Genomic DNA, 17,736 nt, shown 5'->3' with positions numbered 1-17,736 from the left:
GGATGCACCCGCACAAGACTCAATTCTGCAGTGACCTCGCAGAATGTCGAAGACCTTGTGTGGGGTCACCTGACAGGAACTTGATTTGACATTCATTAGTTCTACTGGTTCTGACCTTTGGCTTTCCCTCCCATTATATGGAGATAGATATCTACATTAAAAATAAGGAAAGAGTTGCATGTATTTTATAAACACAGGACTTGACCTCGTGAGAGCATGGTTCAAACTGTGGACCAGTTCTTGTTCTCCACAGGCAGCACTAGGACCCTGCTTCTGTAGGGTCACTCGATGTCCCACAGTGGATCTGGCAGGTGATGGTTCTTCAAGGACTAGTGTTCCACGTAAAGTTATTTGATTCTCAATGAAAATGTCATAACACGCCAGGCTGTGGTGGTACACACCTTTAATGTCAGCACTAAGGAGGCTGACGCAGGCGGATCTCTGTGAGTTTGAGGCCAGCCTACAAAGCAAGTTTCAGGACAGCCAGGGCTGTTATACAGAGAAACCCTGTCTTAGCAAGACAAACAAAAGTCATAACACAAGGAAGGGGAACAGCAAGACATAAATACTGAGAAGAGGGAATGGGAAGTAATGGGAGGGATGTTTGGATGTTTAAAAGTCAGCATGGTAGCAAACAACCCTATAAATTCATCTCTCTACATGTATAGATCAGTACAGCTCTCGGACCTACCTGGAAAAGTCTCTTTGTGCAGTAGATGGCAGTTAACACAGAAACTGTTAATTTTCTGGCCAGAGTACAGAGAATGGCTATCTATGGAGTTTTCAGCCACACGGATACATCTATATCATAAACCTCCCCACGAGGCTCAGAGATCATCAAGGAAAACAATATGAAATGGTTGGTTCTAAGAGCCAGAGGTCAATGAAGACTAGGGGATAAAGTGTCTTCTAGACACAACAGGACTGAGATATTCAGCCTAGCATGGGGAGGGCCTCAGAGGCCCGGATCCCTAACCAAGAAGCTGTTGACAGTTAATGACTTCTGGGGGAGGGAGAGTTGGTTCTCTTTAAGGGTAGGTCTACGATCCAGTGGATGGCCTCACCCATTTGTACATGGGCAACACAAATTAGATTCAGTAGATTATTTTTATTTTTAAAAAGACACAAAGTTGGGAGAGGTGGAAAATGGTGAATCTAGAAGGAGTTAGGAGAAGGAGTGGGATGGAAATATAATCAAAATGCACTGCATGCATGAAGTCTTGAAGAATTAAAAAAATCAACATTCTAACGTGATGGACAGCACTTGCTAATGCTTTATAGCTGTTCCTATGTTCCAGAAACACTCTGTATCAGTGACCTCTCCTGTTGTGCTGGAGGACTTCCTAGTTGATCTTTTCACAGGGGTCATCTATGACTGCTAGAAAACACAGATATTTGCATTATAATTCATAGCAGTAACAAAATTACAGTTATAAAGTAGCAAGAAAATAGTTTTGTGGTTACAGGTTAAAACAAGAGAAAATGTATTAAAGCATTACAAAGGTTGAGAACCACTGCTCTAGAAGGTCTCCAGAGTAAGCAAATTAGCATGCTAGAAACTTACTGGCACTTAGAGGTCTTATTTTGTTGCTGTTATTACTCTTTTGTCCTGGTCAAACAGTTACAAGCAGAAAGTTGTAAGCCATTGTGTGACTCGATTCTCTTCTGATTGAAGTAGATTGGTTACTGGAAAGGCTTGGGTAGAAAATGAAGGCTAGTATAGGGAATTCAGAGCCAGTAGGAGTTCTGCATGTATCGTATAGGTAAGCAGAGTTTACTAAACTTTGTTACATTTATTTTAGTTTTGTGTGTGTGTGTGTGTGTGTATGTGTTGCACAGAAGGCAGTCAGAGGACAATTGTAAAAGTTGGTTCTTGGGGCCTGGAAACTCAGGTCTTCAGGCTTGGTAGCAAGTACTTTTAAACACTCAAGCATCTCTCTGGGCCTGTGGTATCTTTTTAAAAAGTGGTTCTTTTAGGTTGGGGAGATGGCTCAGCAGTTTTACGTTACGAACACTGGCTAATCTTCCAGAGGACCCGGGTTCAATTCCTAGTACTCACATGGCAGCTCACAACTGTCTGTAACTCCAGTCCTAGGGGATCCAACACCCTCTTCTGACTTCCACGGGTACAATGCATGTATGCTGTGCAGAGACATCCATGCAGGCAAAACATCCAAACACATAAATAAAATAAAGTGGTTCTTTTAAAAGATGAGTAACATTCAGTGCTTCATGTGGACAAAGAGTGGCGCTCACATCGCTATATAGTAAGTAAGGAGTGGTCTTTAAGACTTTGCGTGTTAACCATGTCTTCCCTCTTGTCTTTGACTTGCACCCTTCAGAGATAAACACGCCTGATGAGAGCCATGGCAATCAAGGTCCTACCCGAACACAGGATGCTGCTCTTCAGCGTCATTCTCTTCCTAGGCCACTTGGTAAGTTCCCACTTTGCTTTCATATGACTATAGAGAAAGAACTCCTGTCAGAGCCCCAGGTTATGGGGCTACAATCTCAGCTCTTGAGGCTGAGGCCAAGAAGACTGACTGCAAATTCATGGACTCATTCAGAGAGCAGCCTTTCTTCTTAGATGAAAATGAAATCAACGCCACACCCAGGCGGTTTTTAGTCTCAGGTGTATGTCCACGCCAAGATGGTTTTTACTCTCAGGTCGTATGTGAGCAGCCCTGTAGATGCCATTTCTGTCTTACAAGATGGTTTTTGCTCTCAGGTCGTATGTGAGCAGCCCTGTAGATGCCATTTCTGTCTTACAAGCAGCATGAGCAGTAGAGCTGACGATGACATTTAGGGAATGGTTTTTCTTTTGCAGTCATGGAAAGTGAATTGTGAAACTGGAGATTGCAGACAGCAAGAATTCAAGGATCGAGCTGGAAACTGTGTCCTCTGCAAACAGTGTGGACCCGGCATGGAGTTGTCCAAGGTACATATCAAGTACATGCTTGTGCCTCTGTCCCACGGTTCCAAATTGTGTTCTTTTAGTTGACTGTTAGCAACACTCTGGGTAACATGACAGAATTCTTGGCTCATTTTGCCACTTTAGAGAGAGATAATAGAATTCCCCTCTAATCCCTGCTTTCCCTGATTTGTTTTGTTTTTTTGTTTTTTGTTTTTGGGTTTTTTTTTTTTTTTGAGGTAAGTAGATTCTAACAACCAGAATTTTACAAACACTGTGGATGTATATAACTTAGTATTTCAATCACAGAATGTTTTGGGGTGTTAACTATAAAGAACCAATATTCTACTATAAACACAAATAACTAAGGGTGAATAGTAGAAATAGAAATACTACCATTTTCTGAGCCTTCTTTTTCTTTTTTAAAAGATTTATTTATTTTTATGTATATGAATACACTGTAGCTGTTTTCCGACACACATAAGAAGAATGCATCGGATCCCATTACAAAGGTTGTGAGCCACTATGTGGTTGCTGGGAATTGAACTCAGGACCCCTGGAAGAACAGTCAGAGCTCTTAACTGCGGAGCCATCTCTCTAGCCCCAGCCTTCTTTTTCTTAAAAATTAAAATTAACGTTACCATTGTTAATGGAATGCCAGGCCAGGTATTGAAGGAAGCCAGTGTTACAATCTTACACTTCAGCATGAGGTTTTAAATCTTGTTCATTAAGAAATCCCCCTCACAGCTGCTTATATGGGAGTTTCTCCTCTTGGCCTCTTCTAAGCTAAACACCCAGCATTTGCTTTATTTTCTGATCCTTTGAAGATGTTACTAGTTGAGGGGAACTGGTGTAATGTTTTGTTCTCAGTGATGCATCAGAGCCTTCTTTTAGAAAAGAGACAATGGGTTTTTGTTTTTATGGAGAGTAAGTTTTAAATGGAGAGCCTGCTCCCCTGCAGACTCCTCTTATTTAAATCTGAGTCTTATCATCTCTCATGAGTTTTTGATCAATGATCTACAAACAGCAGGAAACAAAGAATTATGCATTCCACAAGTCCCATACCAGAGGGCTTTTCTTGCTGGTTGCTGTGCTAAGTGGTGCCTTTAGAGTCCTGACTTTACATCTGGATTGAAATGGCTTCCAGCTCTCTGATAGCTAGTTAATTACTACATCTTATCAGAAAGGTTTCAGTCTCACTTGACTGTAGTAACGATTATTTCAGATCTAGGGTCTGCCATATTGGGTAGACAGTAGGTCCGCTTCCACCCCTTAGGAAAGATGAATGGAACTTCATGGATCTGAGATGAGAAAACCCTATCTAAAAGTTTGTTTTCTTATCTTCGTCTTTTGACTGTAGAAAATATAAAATAAATATCTAGAGAATCAGACCAGAAGATGAAGGTTCAAACAGCTGTAAAGTTTTTAAATGGAAGGGGGAAAAAAATCATTCCACAGTCTCTGGTTGCACAGATCAGGGGCTTCTCTGCAGCTGAACAAACTCAAGGATCAGCTGCTCTGAGATCTCTAAGAGAAGTGAACCCTTGGGAGTCAGGCAGATTCAACAATCACAACACCCGCCTCGAAACCTCCCTCTGGGGCAGGAAGCTGGAACTGTCCTTGACAAATTGCCAAAGCCTTGGTGTGGAGAAGTCAGAGGATGCAGAGCTCTGCAGCCTTGTATAGTGTGGCCTCTCCACTTTATACCTCCAGGGTACCAAGGGGATTCTCATGACGCAGCGCAAGGAGAATTAATTCCTCTTCCAATGAGGTGGGCTTCAGAAAGGTGCCAGAGCAGTGTACTCTTGAGAAGACCCACCCTTGGGAAAAACTGGAGAGTGACTAGAGCCAATATTACCGGAGCCTAAGTGACATGGGAGAGGGAAAGACCAGAGCCACCTCACTCTAGTTATCCTCTCTCAGAAGCGATGGAGAGAGGAAGTGAGGGAGTGGTAAGGGTGAAGGGGCAGAGGGAGGGGTGTGTATGTATGTGTGTGTGTGTGTGTGTGTGTGTGTGTGTGTGTGTGTTCCTGTATGTGTGTGTTCCTGTGTGTATACCTTGAAGGTCATAGCCCAGGGGCACAGACTCACAAGAAGACAGACATAGTAAGAGGGCTAGGGATGACTTCTCAGATCCCACAGCTTTCCCACAGTAAAGGCCTATATAGAATAATCCCTTTTACCCAGTTCATCAGGTATGATTTATAACAACAACAAAAATACAAAGCACAAGAAAAAGCATACCAAAGAGCAAAAGCTTAATTTCAGAGACTGAGCAAACATAGGACACAAATGTGCCAGAAGAATTGGTATTATCATAAAGAGAATTTAAAAATAGCTGTAGCTGATGTGCTGTATAGGATGAAATGGGCATTTTTTGGGATAGATGGGTAGTGTAAGCAGAGGTGGAAAGCCTTAGAAAGAACTCAAATAAATAAACAAAAGAATGCTTCTACTGGGCCACTGGTAGACTAGGTACCATGAAGGAAAGGATCTTGGACCTTGAAGAATTATCAACGGACACCTCTGAAACCAGGAACCAAAGCAAAGATTAAAAAGGGAAAGTCTTAAGTCAAGGGAGAAGAAGAAGAAACTCCTTATCTATAAGGTCAGAGATGGGAGTGGATCTGACTCCTCAGCGGTTGAGCATGTGAACAAGAAGAAAGCAGAGCGAATGATGGAAAGTGTTTAAAGAAAAAAGCCTACCAGCCCAGAATCTTGTGTGCTATGAAGTTGTCCTTCTAAATTGAAGGAGAATGCAGGAATGGTGACCCTGGGGTGTAATCCTGTCCCTTGAAAGGCTGAGCCTGTGGGATCCTGAATTTAAAGCTAATGTGCACTGCACTACACAATGAGTTCCCAGTCTCAAAAAAAGGAAGGGAGGGAGGGAGGGAGGGAAGAGAGGGAGGGAGAAAGGAAGGAAGGAAGGAAGGAAGGAAGGAAGGAAGGAAGGAAGGAAGGAAGGAAGGAAGGAAGGATAGATAAAAAGTTAAAGGAAGCAGGACCCTGGGAGAATGGAGGCTGACTGAGCTGTGAGCAGCAGCAAATCCTCCAGGAGAGCAGAGACTTCTGCACCCCTGTATTAGAAGCCCGCAGCGCACCCAGCAGACTCTTAGCAAGGTCATGGCTGACAGCAACACCTCCATGAATCAAGCTCCGTGTCACTGACATTCTCTGGGGCCAGCAGAATATTCATTCGCCTCAAGCTTTCGTGAGAGATTCAGGAACCTGGACCACGTGTCAGGTTGTTCAATGCTTCCTAACACATTTAAAAGAATATTTGAAATGTATATGTGGTCTGTCCATCCACAGACAGAACAATACAACAGAAACCAGGGGCAGGAAGATAGTTGGAAAAGTCCTCTAGTGCTTGCAGATGAAAAAGCACCATGAGAAATAACCCACAAGCCAGAGACAGAAGAAATGTACTTTTCCTGAGAAAATGACAACAGGCTTACAAAATCGTGTGATAGAAACGAAGCAGTACATAGAATAGTGCACGATTAATGCGTTTATAAGAAAAGAAAGATCTAAAGCCACTGTCTCAGCTTCTGTGTTAGGAAACTAAAGAACAAGTCAAGTCCAAACTGAGAAGAAAATAGATAGTAACAACTAGGAAGGTGGAGGACAGGAAACCGAAAGGGAAAATTAACAAAAGCAAAACTTGATTCTTCAGAAACATTAAAAAGAACAAATAAAGAAAAACCAAAGATACCCCTGTAGCCAGCCTAAGTGAGGAGCTAGAAAACAGGACATATACCACAAATGTCACAAATGAAGGAAGTATCACTGCAGATTATGGACATGCAAATTTGGCATCTATAATCTCACACATAAAATATACCAAGTCTGTGTAAGACACAATCTTTTAAAATATACAAGAGAAAGCAGTTTCTGAGTGCCTTTATCTGCTGATGAGATCCACTCAATAATCATTAGTAAACTGCCCTTGCCATGCAGAAAGTACCAAGGCAGGAGTTCAGTAGTAATCAAGAAATTAGACCAGTGTTCCCAGGCTGTCCTGTAATGTAGACGTGGAGAGTACAAACTGACTCGGTGAGTATCAGGTTAGCAGCACATAATATCAAAATCAGATAAAAACATTACCAAAACCCAGGAAAGCCACAGAGCAATAAATCTCATGAACATGGACCTGAAAATCTTCGACAGATATTTAACAATTCATGCCTCCTCCAAAAAGCCGTACCTTCTAACCCTTCCCAAACAGTTCTACTGACTGGGGACCAAGTATTCAGACATATGAGGCTATGGGGCCATTCTCTTTCAAACTACCACACTGGGAAAACAGATCCCATAGGACTCTGAAGTACATAAACTCTCTTTGAGGTTTCAAAAAGCTGGTGCTGTGACCAGTGCTTTCTCTGCTCTTGTTTGTGGGTGAGGATGTGAGCTCTCAGCTGTTCCTGACACCTTGCTCTGCTGTCACCAGACTCTGGTGCTCTGAAACTATAAGCCCAAATAAATGCCTTTTGTAAGTTGTCTTGGTCATAGTGTTTTGTCACAGCAATAGAAGAGTTACTAAGACACCTAGGTTTTCCCTAAGCATTGAAACAGCTACCCAACCATACTATACCCACAATGCTCTGGGAGCAGCACCCCCAATGCCTTGGTGTGCATGGTGCTGCATAGATATGTTAGCACATAGACATGTTAGCACATGACCTGTGGTGTTCCCTTGAGAGTGGCAATTCCTGTCAGTACAGTTTTGTCGCCTTACTATCCAGCCCACTCAGTCCCCTAGTACAATATGTTTGCCCAGGGGTTGAATGAATTCATCCACCTTGGGTATTCTTTTTTTAAGATACCAACATCTAACAGTATGCACATTAATAAATTTGTATACAAATAATATATTTCATAAAGTCTTTAAGTCTGTTTTTTTCCCTGTGAATAAAATTAATAATAAAAGACTTAGATTTTTATTTAAAGAGTAAAATAAAATTTGTTTTCCCTAGCTCTGAGAGCCATTGGATGACCTCACTGTTTTAGGTCATTCATTTCACCTTAACCTTAAACTTAACTCGATGCTAGGCAAGTGCTCCCTACTACTGAACACATCTCCTGCCCTCCTTCTTCAAGGATGAGATATCTGAATCATCATATTCCAGGGTCATAATGTGTTTTCCACTACAAGCATGTATCTGTGTTTTCAGGCCAAAGTTAGAGGAACTTTGGGTAGGCAAGGATAGGTACATTTTCCACCTGTGGTTTTATTCCTCCAAGTTATTGTTTTCTTTGTAAGTAAGTCTTTCAACTCTGTTTTTCCTTGAGGTATCTAGGCTTATTATTGGTTAGGTTTCTGCTATTTTTAATATGTAGTTGAGACTTGCTTGCAGACTCTGGAACGGTGCTCCTGGAGACGCTATGTGCCTAGGTGGACCCGTCATTTGGGACCAGTGGGTCTCAGTCCCCTTTCAGCTTCTGTCGGTATTAGACAAGAAAAAGTCTAATCTAATATTAGAGACCCCAGCTCTGACAATATGTTGGCTACTTTGATTGACATGCTTCCCCTCTGTGCCACTTTAACTTAGCTATCTAAACCCCTCGTGAAACCTGGAGAGTTGAGAGTGTGTTGTGTCCTTGAGGACATCTCTTAATAAAGTGGACCATTTTTCCATCTATGCTTTGTGGTTTTATCTGATTTAGTTATGTTTCTGTTTGTGGTTTTATATCTACTTATTTTTATGCTTTGCCTGCCTGTATGTCTGTGAATCATGAGTGTGCTTGGTGCCCATGGAATTCAGAAGCTTGGATCCCAAGTGATAGGAGTTACAGATGGTTGTGAGCTGCCTTGTGGGAACTGGGAATTGAGCCTGGGTCCTCTGGAACTTCAGCCAGTCTTCCTAACCACTGAGCCACCTCACTACCTCACATTTGTTATTCTATAATAGGTATCTTGCAGTCATGATGACAGATGATATGGCAAAAATAGGTTGGTAGATGTTATCATGTGACTCTTGGGTCCTAAATGATAGAATCTTCACACCAAATGGCCTAAATAAGGACTGTGTTGTTCCCATCTTAGGGATAGACAATGATCAACCGGAGATTGATTCATTTGCCACTGCTGTGGCTAATCCATCATAAGCCGGGACCAGGAGTGGTGCAGTCCCCTGAGTTACGACCTCTCCCATTCTGATGTTACTCACATGGATTGCTTCCCAGTGGATGGCTTGTGACAGTGGCCTGTGCGTCTGTGACCCACTAGCCATGGTGGCTGTTGAACATTTGAGATGCGTTTAGCTAGTGCTACCGACGTTTAACGATGGCTCATTACGTGAAGACCTTCGGAATTACAAGGTGGAGCTGAGAAATGCAGAAGTTCTGATGGAGGACCATGTTCTAAAACAAATGTCTTTGCCCCCACCTCACAGATGAGAACCCCTAGCTTGCTGCCTCTAACCCCATCCATTCCCCACACCTGATGATTCTCAGGGCGCCGTGCTGAACAGACTCATTTCATTAATTCGTTTTGGTTCCCACGTTCCTCTCCTCCAGGTCCTAAATTTCTCTGCTCCTTCTAGTTGCCTTTAGTCAATGATCTTAATAAATACCCCCCATAACTGTATTTTGGGAAAGAGTATGACAGATAACCGAGCCATTTGGACCCTGTTTGGGGAACTTCAGTCTGCTGAGGTGTATGTATACACATGTATACCCTTATTATCTTTTGAAAGTTTCTAACATGGTTGACAATAGAATGGTTTTTTTTCCCCTATGTCAGAGTCAGATCCCCAAAGACTGTTCACATGGCCCCTTGGGTGGTACCCGCCGGGCACATGGGGCTGTGAACACACCTGAGTGCCACTTGCTTTCAGCATCCTTTCGGCTCTCGTGAGATACAGGGTAGAGGGGGACTTTTGTTTGCACAAAGTAACCACATTAGAGTTTTTAATTCCTACTGCCTAGAAATTCATCAGCACTGGCCCCTCCCCCTCCCAGAGAATGAATGCCAACAATGTGCTTTTAACATGATCACCTCCCAGCAGTAAATCAGGAAACTAGTTTTCGCATGAACCACTTGAAGCAGGCTTCAAGCCTTTGGCATGGTTTTCAAAGTAAGCTTTTCTAACCAATTATTGGGATGACTTTCGTTAATGTAAAAAAAGAGTTCTAGTAAACATCCCACTCTCCCAGCAGGGCGAGTGTCCAGCCCCGGGTTCTTGGAAGATGCCTAATTTTTGAAAATGGTTTCATCCCTGTGAATAAAGGCACCAAAATTAATATAATTTTCAATTATATATTTCAAAAAGACTCATTTCTGTCTTTTAAGTTGTTCATTGTTTTCTTTCGTTGTCCTAGCGAGCCCAGCACGTTCAGCGGAAAGCAGCAAGTCCCCTCTCGTAATTTTTCTTGAAGAACCCAAAGTACAAATTCTTATAGCTCTTTGCTGTCGTTTTATTAAAGGAAATTAAAAAGCTGATTTCCAAGCACGAGCCATATAAACCTAATTGGACATTGCCAGTTTTGTGCCCTTGTTTTTCTCCACGAATAACTTCTTTCCCACTTAAATTTGGAATTTAACATTTAACTTTTAAAATTCAAAGAACCAAAGCAAATAACTCACTGGCTATACAAATAAATAGTGCTCTTAGGCCCACAGGCCCCGGGGAGCCATTCCTGGACACAGAGGGTCTAGGAGGCCCAGTGTGGTCCGGGGAACTAGCCTTCCTCTGTGTATGGCACCAGCCTGTGTTTTGCTGAGTGTTAGTTTTTCTAAGGCAGAAAAGAGAGAAGGGGGCTTTAGGGACTGTGGGCTTTGAGTCATCCCGCTACTGCATAACCGCTAAATGTTGCTTGAGAGGTCTTGGGCAAGGAGCTGCCAGTTGAGCTGGAAGCAGCTGGGCTGGATCCAGAACCTGGAAAGGAAGTCTTCTAGGCTCATCCCACTGACACCCTGCCCTGCCTACATGCACCCATGACACTCAGGAAGATTCCTGGTTGATTAAGGAGCCATGGCTGCAGCCTTTTACAGCCTCTGCTGCTGAGAATTCAATCCCTAAAGGGAATCTTCAGGAAATACTGCTTTGAACAGTATTTGCTCACTCATTGTTTATTCGGCAAGCATTGCCAGCTACCTTCCTGAACGCCTGTGTTGGGCTCTAGAATCGAGGAGAGTCAGTGTTAAGGACTGCTTGCTTCCTCTACAGGTTTAGAGGGAAAGTAAGAACCCAAGGGTGATGCCTTCTCCACTGCATTGCTATTTTATCTGTGTATAGTTTCTCACTTGAAAACAGTCTGCTTGGTGATCTTGGGAAGTACCAGGTTCTTCCTTTGAGCTTTTACAATATCACTTTTTTTTTTTTTTAAGGGTAGTGTATTTTTAAAACCAAAATATAAGTTTTGGCCCTTGATATTTATAGTTGAACCTCCATTAAAAAAATGAAAGAAAAGAAATGCAGTTCTAAGTCCAGGCTGGTAATGAGCTCACGGCCCTCCCCTCTCTTCCCTTCACTGACCCCACATAATCTTTTCTACCCTCCCACCCTGGGAAATGGCAAAGAACAAGCAGAACTAGACAGCGTGCTGAACTAGACTTCGTGTAGGGCTACTGCAATAAAGGAAGGACCTCAGGACGGAATTAGACTTGACCACAAGAGCAGCAGAGGAGAGGGGTGTGTACTGAGCAGAGGGTGTGCAAGAGGGGTGTGTACTGAATGCAGAGCATGCAAGGAGTAAGGCAGGGGTCAGAGGATGGAGATCAACCCTGGGGACTTTGGTTAAACTGACCAACCAAGGTTCTTAGTAAGACCGTCGAGGATAAAGAGGAGAAACCCAGGAATGGTGCGGGGTGAGGGGCCTGAGCAGACAGTGCAGAGGAGTTTGGACTAACAGAGTTGATAGACTGCGTAGGTAGCTGGTCTTACAGACCAGGTCAGTCAAGAGCATCACTCAGAGGAGCCTGCCTAGCATTTGACCTAGAGCATCGGTTCTTAACCTTCCTAATGCTGTGACCCTGTAATCCAGTTCCTCATGTTGTGGTGACCCCCAACTATAAACTTGCTTCTGTTGCTACTTCATAAGTGTAATTTTGCTGCTGTTATGTACCACAGAGTAAATATTTGTGGAGCTAGAGGTTTGTTATAGGGCATCACAACCCACAGGTTGAGAACCGCTGACTTAGAGGACTCTCATCAAAAAGCTAAATCTCAACACGGCCTGTGCCCTTACTTACTCGTCTGCCCGATACAGAATAGAATGTGGCTAGAGGTTCTCCCTTTTCTGATAAGCATTATAGGGCGTAAGCCTTGAAGTCATTTTCATTGGATGTACTATGAAGTGATCCGATCGCTGTACAGGCAGCTAGCCAGATGTGAATTCCTTCCTTGCCTAGCACGTGGGTACTGTGTGAGTGGCTAGCACAGGCTAGGCACGACCCACTGCATCCACAAAGCTGGTGCTCCTTGGTGCTCATGGAGCACTCCCCTAATATGCCAAGTGTGAACCATCGAAGAGCTATGGAGTAGCGTGCCAAGTCTGTGCACAGAGACATCTTAGAGAGGCCATCCCCAACCCCACTGCCAGTGTTTCCCTGTGTGGCAGGGATGGGATTTTAGGGACCTGAGAGAGAGAAAGAAAGGTATATTGCTTAAGTTTTTAAAGATGTCATATGTAATAGGTTTCAATATACAAAGGAAAAGACATGGTCCCAAGCTAAGAGGGGCAAGAGTGTGCAGAAATACTGTCTTGTACCAGCAGGATTGTGATAGTCGGAGGCTGTGTGGCACCGTCAGCTGTTCACTTCTTTCCATGTGGTTGTTACTTCCTGATCTTTGTGGAGGTTTCAAGGCATTTTAAGCACCGGGTTTCACTGAATGAAATAAAAACCTCAAAGTGGATGGGCATATGGGGGGGTGTAATTTAATATTTATGTGCTGTTTACTTACAGCCTGGATTACGAGTAATTACAGTGCTCTGTGTTTATGGCGCTTTGGATGTGTGGCCGCTCAGAAATGCAGCAGTGCACACTGATCTCATTCCTTGGAAACAGGTTCCCTGGATTTCCAGTTAATTCAAACTTTCTGCTTAATTCAGTGTGTGGAATTACAAACTGAGCCCACGCCATTAATTAGCTTGTCACAAACCAACTAGACCTATTTTTTAAAGATGAATTTAACAATAATATCAGACCAGTTTTCTAAAAATAACACGTCTGAAAGAAAATGTATTTTAAATAAAATTCTCCCCAATTAGCAATGTTGATAGAGTTCTTAGGACACAATACGATAGATATTGCATGGATGTTATTTTATGAGTTATATTGAATGTAGGCTTCCTCCTCCTCCTCCTCCTCCTCCTCCGCCTCCGCCTCCTCCTCCTCCTCCTCCTCCTTCTCCTTCTTCTTCTTTCGAGCCAGGACTCTCTAGGTAGTCCTGGCTGCCCTTTAACTCTCTCTGTAAACCAGGCTGGCCTCCAGCTCACAGAGATCCTCTGGCCTCTGCCTCCCAAGTGTGTGCCACCACAGCTGGCATGGATGTAGGCTTTTTATTTCCTTAAAGCCACCCCAGTGAAAATGGCTCTTGCTGCTGCCAGAATCTATAAATTCAAACACAGAAAGCTGGCATCCAGTAAGGAGAGGGGAGCATATGGATCTGCAGCCTGGTTGCTCTTTTATGAATGATTGAGCCTAGTGTAAAATGGAATACGCACATACATGCACACACACACACTTGCAGGTACATGCGCACACACATGTGTGCACACACATACATCATGAGCACATGCACATTTTAAGAGATTCTCATTGTATAAAGTAACGTGGGTATAAATGACACAGGAAACTATGTCGCATGAACACATTGGTCACAATGCTACTTATGTGGTACAAAATGTGTAAAAGATCTCCCCATGTTAGAATACCCATTCTTTTTTATTTATTTATTTATTTTATTAGTACACTGTCGCTGTCTTCGGACACACCAGAAGAGGGCATCCAATCTCATTACGGATGGTTGTGAGCCACCATGTGGTTGCTGGGATTTGAACTCAGGACCACTGGAAGAGCAGTCAGTGCTCTTAACCGCTGAGCCATCTCTCCAGCCCATACCCATTCTTTTTTTTTAAAAAAAAGATGAGACCCTCAAAACTCCTATTGATTTTTAGTTGCTGTTGTGTTGTTTTCTAAGCTAGAGTCTTCTAAGGAGCCCTGTCCAGCCTCCTCCCTTAACCTCTTGGGTGCTGGGATTACAGACACATGCTACAGTGGCCGCTCTCTCTTACTGATCTTTTTGTCCAGTTGGAGCATTTATCTGTTTTTTCATGGTGGGAGGAGGTGGAATGTAGAGGAAATGACTTCTGCAGGAGCCAGGCGTGACAGTGAGCTGCCTGGCTGAGCCGAGAAGCCAGCACTGCTGCAGGGTAGACGCCGGTGCTACATCCGTGAAACAGCACTGCAGGCGATTCAGCAAAGTGAAGTCCAGTTGCGCTGAATGATGATTGAGATGGTGTTTTTTCTTCTTAATGTAGAAAACCTGTAATGCATTTTGGGCTGATTATTTTCCCCATAAAATAGAAAGCGGTGTGCTTCAAGTAAACTAGAAAAATATTAGGATGAAATAACCTGACCATGCTTTCCAACGAAGCATCATTGTCCTTCCCCTCTGACCCATGAGGTGTGAGCCCAGGGTTGTTTGCAAGCAACGCAGGCTCTTTACAAGACGGAATCTTACTCAAAATCTTATTATGTACTGTGTAAGCTGGCCTGAACACACAACCTCCCTGCCTCCGCCACCCAAATATGTTATTAAAGTTTAATCAGGAGAGTTGGTTTATTGGTCTGTAGAAAATCCAAAATAATAATAGCCATCGGTATAATTTGTTTAATGGGGTGCCCACTGTGCTTGATTTAGGCTTTATATGTTTTCCCATTTATTCTTCAGAGCAACCCCGTAGGGCAGTTATCACTATTCCTGTCTCACCAGCTAGGAGACCGAGGATCAGAGTTCCCAGAATTACTTAGCCAACAAGTGGCCGAGTTGGCTCACCAACCCACACAGTTTTGGAGCCAATGTAGGGAATCATGTCCATTTTGCTTCTTATTTCAATGCTGGCCTGAAAAAGAAAAGTAAGCCCCGTTTCTTTCAAGTTAGCACACACGTCCTCGTCCTCCCTCCTTTCCTTTCCCCTCTTTACGCCTCTCTCTCCTTTCTCCTCCCCCTTTTGTTGTGTTCTAACTTGTACATGGGTTTCTGACAGTCCTGGCTGCAAGGATCAAAGCCTGACTTTGAAACACTCTGCTCAGGCTGGAGCCTTTGACTAGAAGCTTCTCATGTGAACAATGTGGCACCCGCCCCCAAATGTCACGTGTGCAGTGCTTTGATCCCTGGAGTTGCGTGTGAGGGAGGCCCCTCTGTACTCATGGAAAGCCTTTGCAAGCTCCTGGTGCTCCAAGCAACAGAAGCACTCGGCAAAAACACGGGTCTGTCCACAGTGCGGCCACAAGCCCCATACAAAGCAGGGAAGCCTGGAACAATGACCTCCTGCAAAGACCCTTCAGTCCAAAGAAATTCCTTCTGAATGCCTATCTTTATGATTGTTCTGATTTCAAGGAGGACAGATGGTCTTGCAAACACTGAACTATAAATGGTAGAATTATAAAAAATTCAAAGCATCAGAGATTACCGCTGCTGGCTAGTAGACAATCTCTGTTAACAACTTTAAAGAAATTCTAACTGATGAACTAGTTCCTCAGATCACGGTGGGGTTTTTGCATCCTTTTTGCCCTGTCTGTGCTTGATTCAGAACATCATGTATCTAAAGTGCTCAAGATGAAGAGAGTGGTTGACCTTAGCCACCCCAAAAAATATAAATCAAAACTATGTTGAGACTTTGCCTTAACCCCAGGGTAGAATGGGTAGGTAGCAATAACAACAAAATAACAAAAGCTGACTATTGGTGGGTGGGGAAGGGCGTGCTTACTCACTGCTGATGGGTATGCAAACTCGTGCAGCTATTATGGAAATCAGTGTGACAGTTTCTAAAAAAAGTTTGAAATAGATCTACCGTGAGATCTCACTACACTACTTTGGGGCATATACCCAAAGGGTGCTTTGTCCTACATCAGCGACACTTGTTCAGCCATGCTAACTGATGCTCTCTCTATTCCTAACACCCAGGAATTGGAAACAGCCTAAATGTCCACCAACTGATGAATGAATAATGAAAATGTAGTTCTTTTAGGCAATGAAATATTATTCAGCTTTTAAGAAAAATGAAATTTGTAGGGAAATGGATGGAGCTAAAAAAGTCATTCCCAGTGAGGTAACTCAGATCCAGAAAGACAAACATCTCGTATTTTCTTTCATATAAAGATGTTAGCTTTGAATCTGCAGATGTGTGTTTCATTTGGAATACCCATAGAGGTTAGGAAACTTTATGAGGCCACGGGGGAGAGGAGCTTTCCAGGGAGGGAGATAAAATGTGGTGACATGGGCGGGGGGGCGGGGGGGATAATGGATCAAGGACTGAATGAGGTGAGGGATGGGACGATAAAGCAGAGGAGGAAAAACTAACACTAAAGGCCTTTTGAGAAAGTCATAGAAACTTACTTTTGGCCGGGCGGTGCACACGCCTTTAATCCCAGCACTTGGGAGGCAGAGGCAGGCAGATTTCTGAGTTCGAGGCCAGCCTGGTCTACAGAGTGAGTTCCAGGACAGCCAGGGGTACACAGAGAAACCCTGTCTCAAAAAACAAACAAAAAAAAAAAAAAAGAAAGAAACTTTTTTTTCTATAGTTGCTTCCTAAAATACATACATCATAACATATACATAGTTTAAATGGGATTACCCCATAACAAGAGGGACAGTGGATAACTCCATGATAGAAAATAAAATTCCTAGTCCAGGGAGCTTTGGAGTTGTTGGCCAGTTGGTTCCCATAGACCCCCCCCCAACATTATAGATTATTATAGATTATACCATTGATTAAACATTATAGATTATAGCAATGGTCAGAACCATTGCTCATGATCACCCTCTAGAACTTGGCCATAAGGACCTATTGCTGAAGACGACACATGTTTGAATCAAGAACATGGTGAGATCAGTCTGGTACTGACTGGGAGGATCCAGCCCTTCAGCTAGCTTTCATGTTGCCAGGAGGTGCTCTGCATGATATCAGAGGAGAAAAGTAATCATCTTACCCTGTGAGATACAATAAAGCAACCAAACACTTCTTTATTGCACTTAAGGCCTGTGCCATGAGACAGAACCCACACCTGGCACCATTATCAGGACCATGAACCTGAAGCTAGATAGGTCATAGGCCCTGGGGGAGAACTGGCTACTATTATTCTGCTAAGTGGATATAATATTAAACCAACTCCTAGGAACTTATGGCTATGACCGTAAGTCAGCTCATCTTCTAACTCCAACAAAGTTTCTTTGTAAAGTCGATGACAGTTAATGCCGAGGCCCACAACTGGTCAGCATATAGAGAGAAGAGACTATGGAGTGCTCAGCCTTAGGTGGGACATCTATAGCCTCCCCCTTCCCTCAAGGCTCAGGGATCATCTTGGAAGAGGGGGTAGAAAGAGCCTACAAGGAAACAGTGTGAGTTCAAGAGCAGCCTGGAGTACTTAGTGAGATGCTTCCTGAAGATAAAAACTAACCATTGGGTTGGAGATGTAGCTGGGTGATAAGGATTTGCTTAGTATTATATATGAGGTCCTGGCCTCAATCCCCAGCACTGGGAAGAGACTAATGGGCTTTCTACCTTTCCCAGTCTCACTATCTCTGAAGCATGTGCAGGCTGTGTACCCTTGAGAGATGTAGTGGTTCACACCAGAATCCCTTCACTGTCTCTGA

At 43.4% G+C, this 17,736-nt stretch overlaps 1 protein-coding gene across 1 annotated transcript in view; it reads left to right on the top strand.

Moving 5' to 3' along the window:
- Tnfrsf19 (TNF receptor superfamily member 19) overlaps nt 1-17,736 on the top strand; it is a gene marked incomplete at its 3' end in the record, with an annotated part of 80,720 nt that overhangs the window by 16,795 nt on the left and 46,189 nt on the right. The window contains exons 2-3 of the mRNA XM_028758848.1: nt 2,343-2,435; nt 2,828-2,938. Of these exons, the coding sequence (XP_028614681.1) occupies nt 2,358-2,435; nt 2,828-2,938 (189 nt within the window). The remainder of the gene's footprint in view (nt 1-2,342; nt 2,436-2,827; nt 2,939-17,736) is intronic.

Source organism: Grammomys surdaster, unplaced genomic scaffold (assembly GCF_004785775.1).
Source record: "Grammomys surdaster isolate TR1022 unplaced genomic scaffold, NIH_TR_1.0 126219, whole genome shotgun sequence".
Taxonomy (NCBI): Eukaryota; Metazoa; Chordata; class Mammalia; order Rodentia; family Muridae; genus Grammomys; species Grammomys surdaster.
The sequence above is the reverse complement of the archived record's forward strand: the minus strand, read 5'-3'. Positions and strand labels throughout refer to the sequence as shown.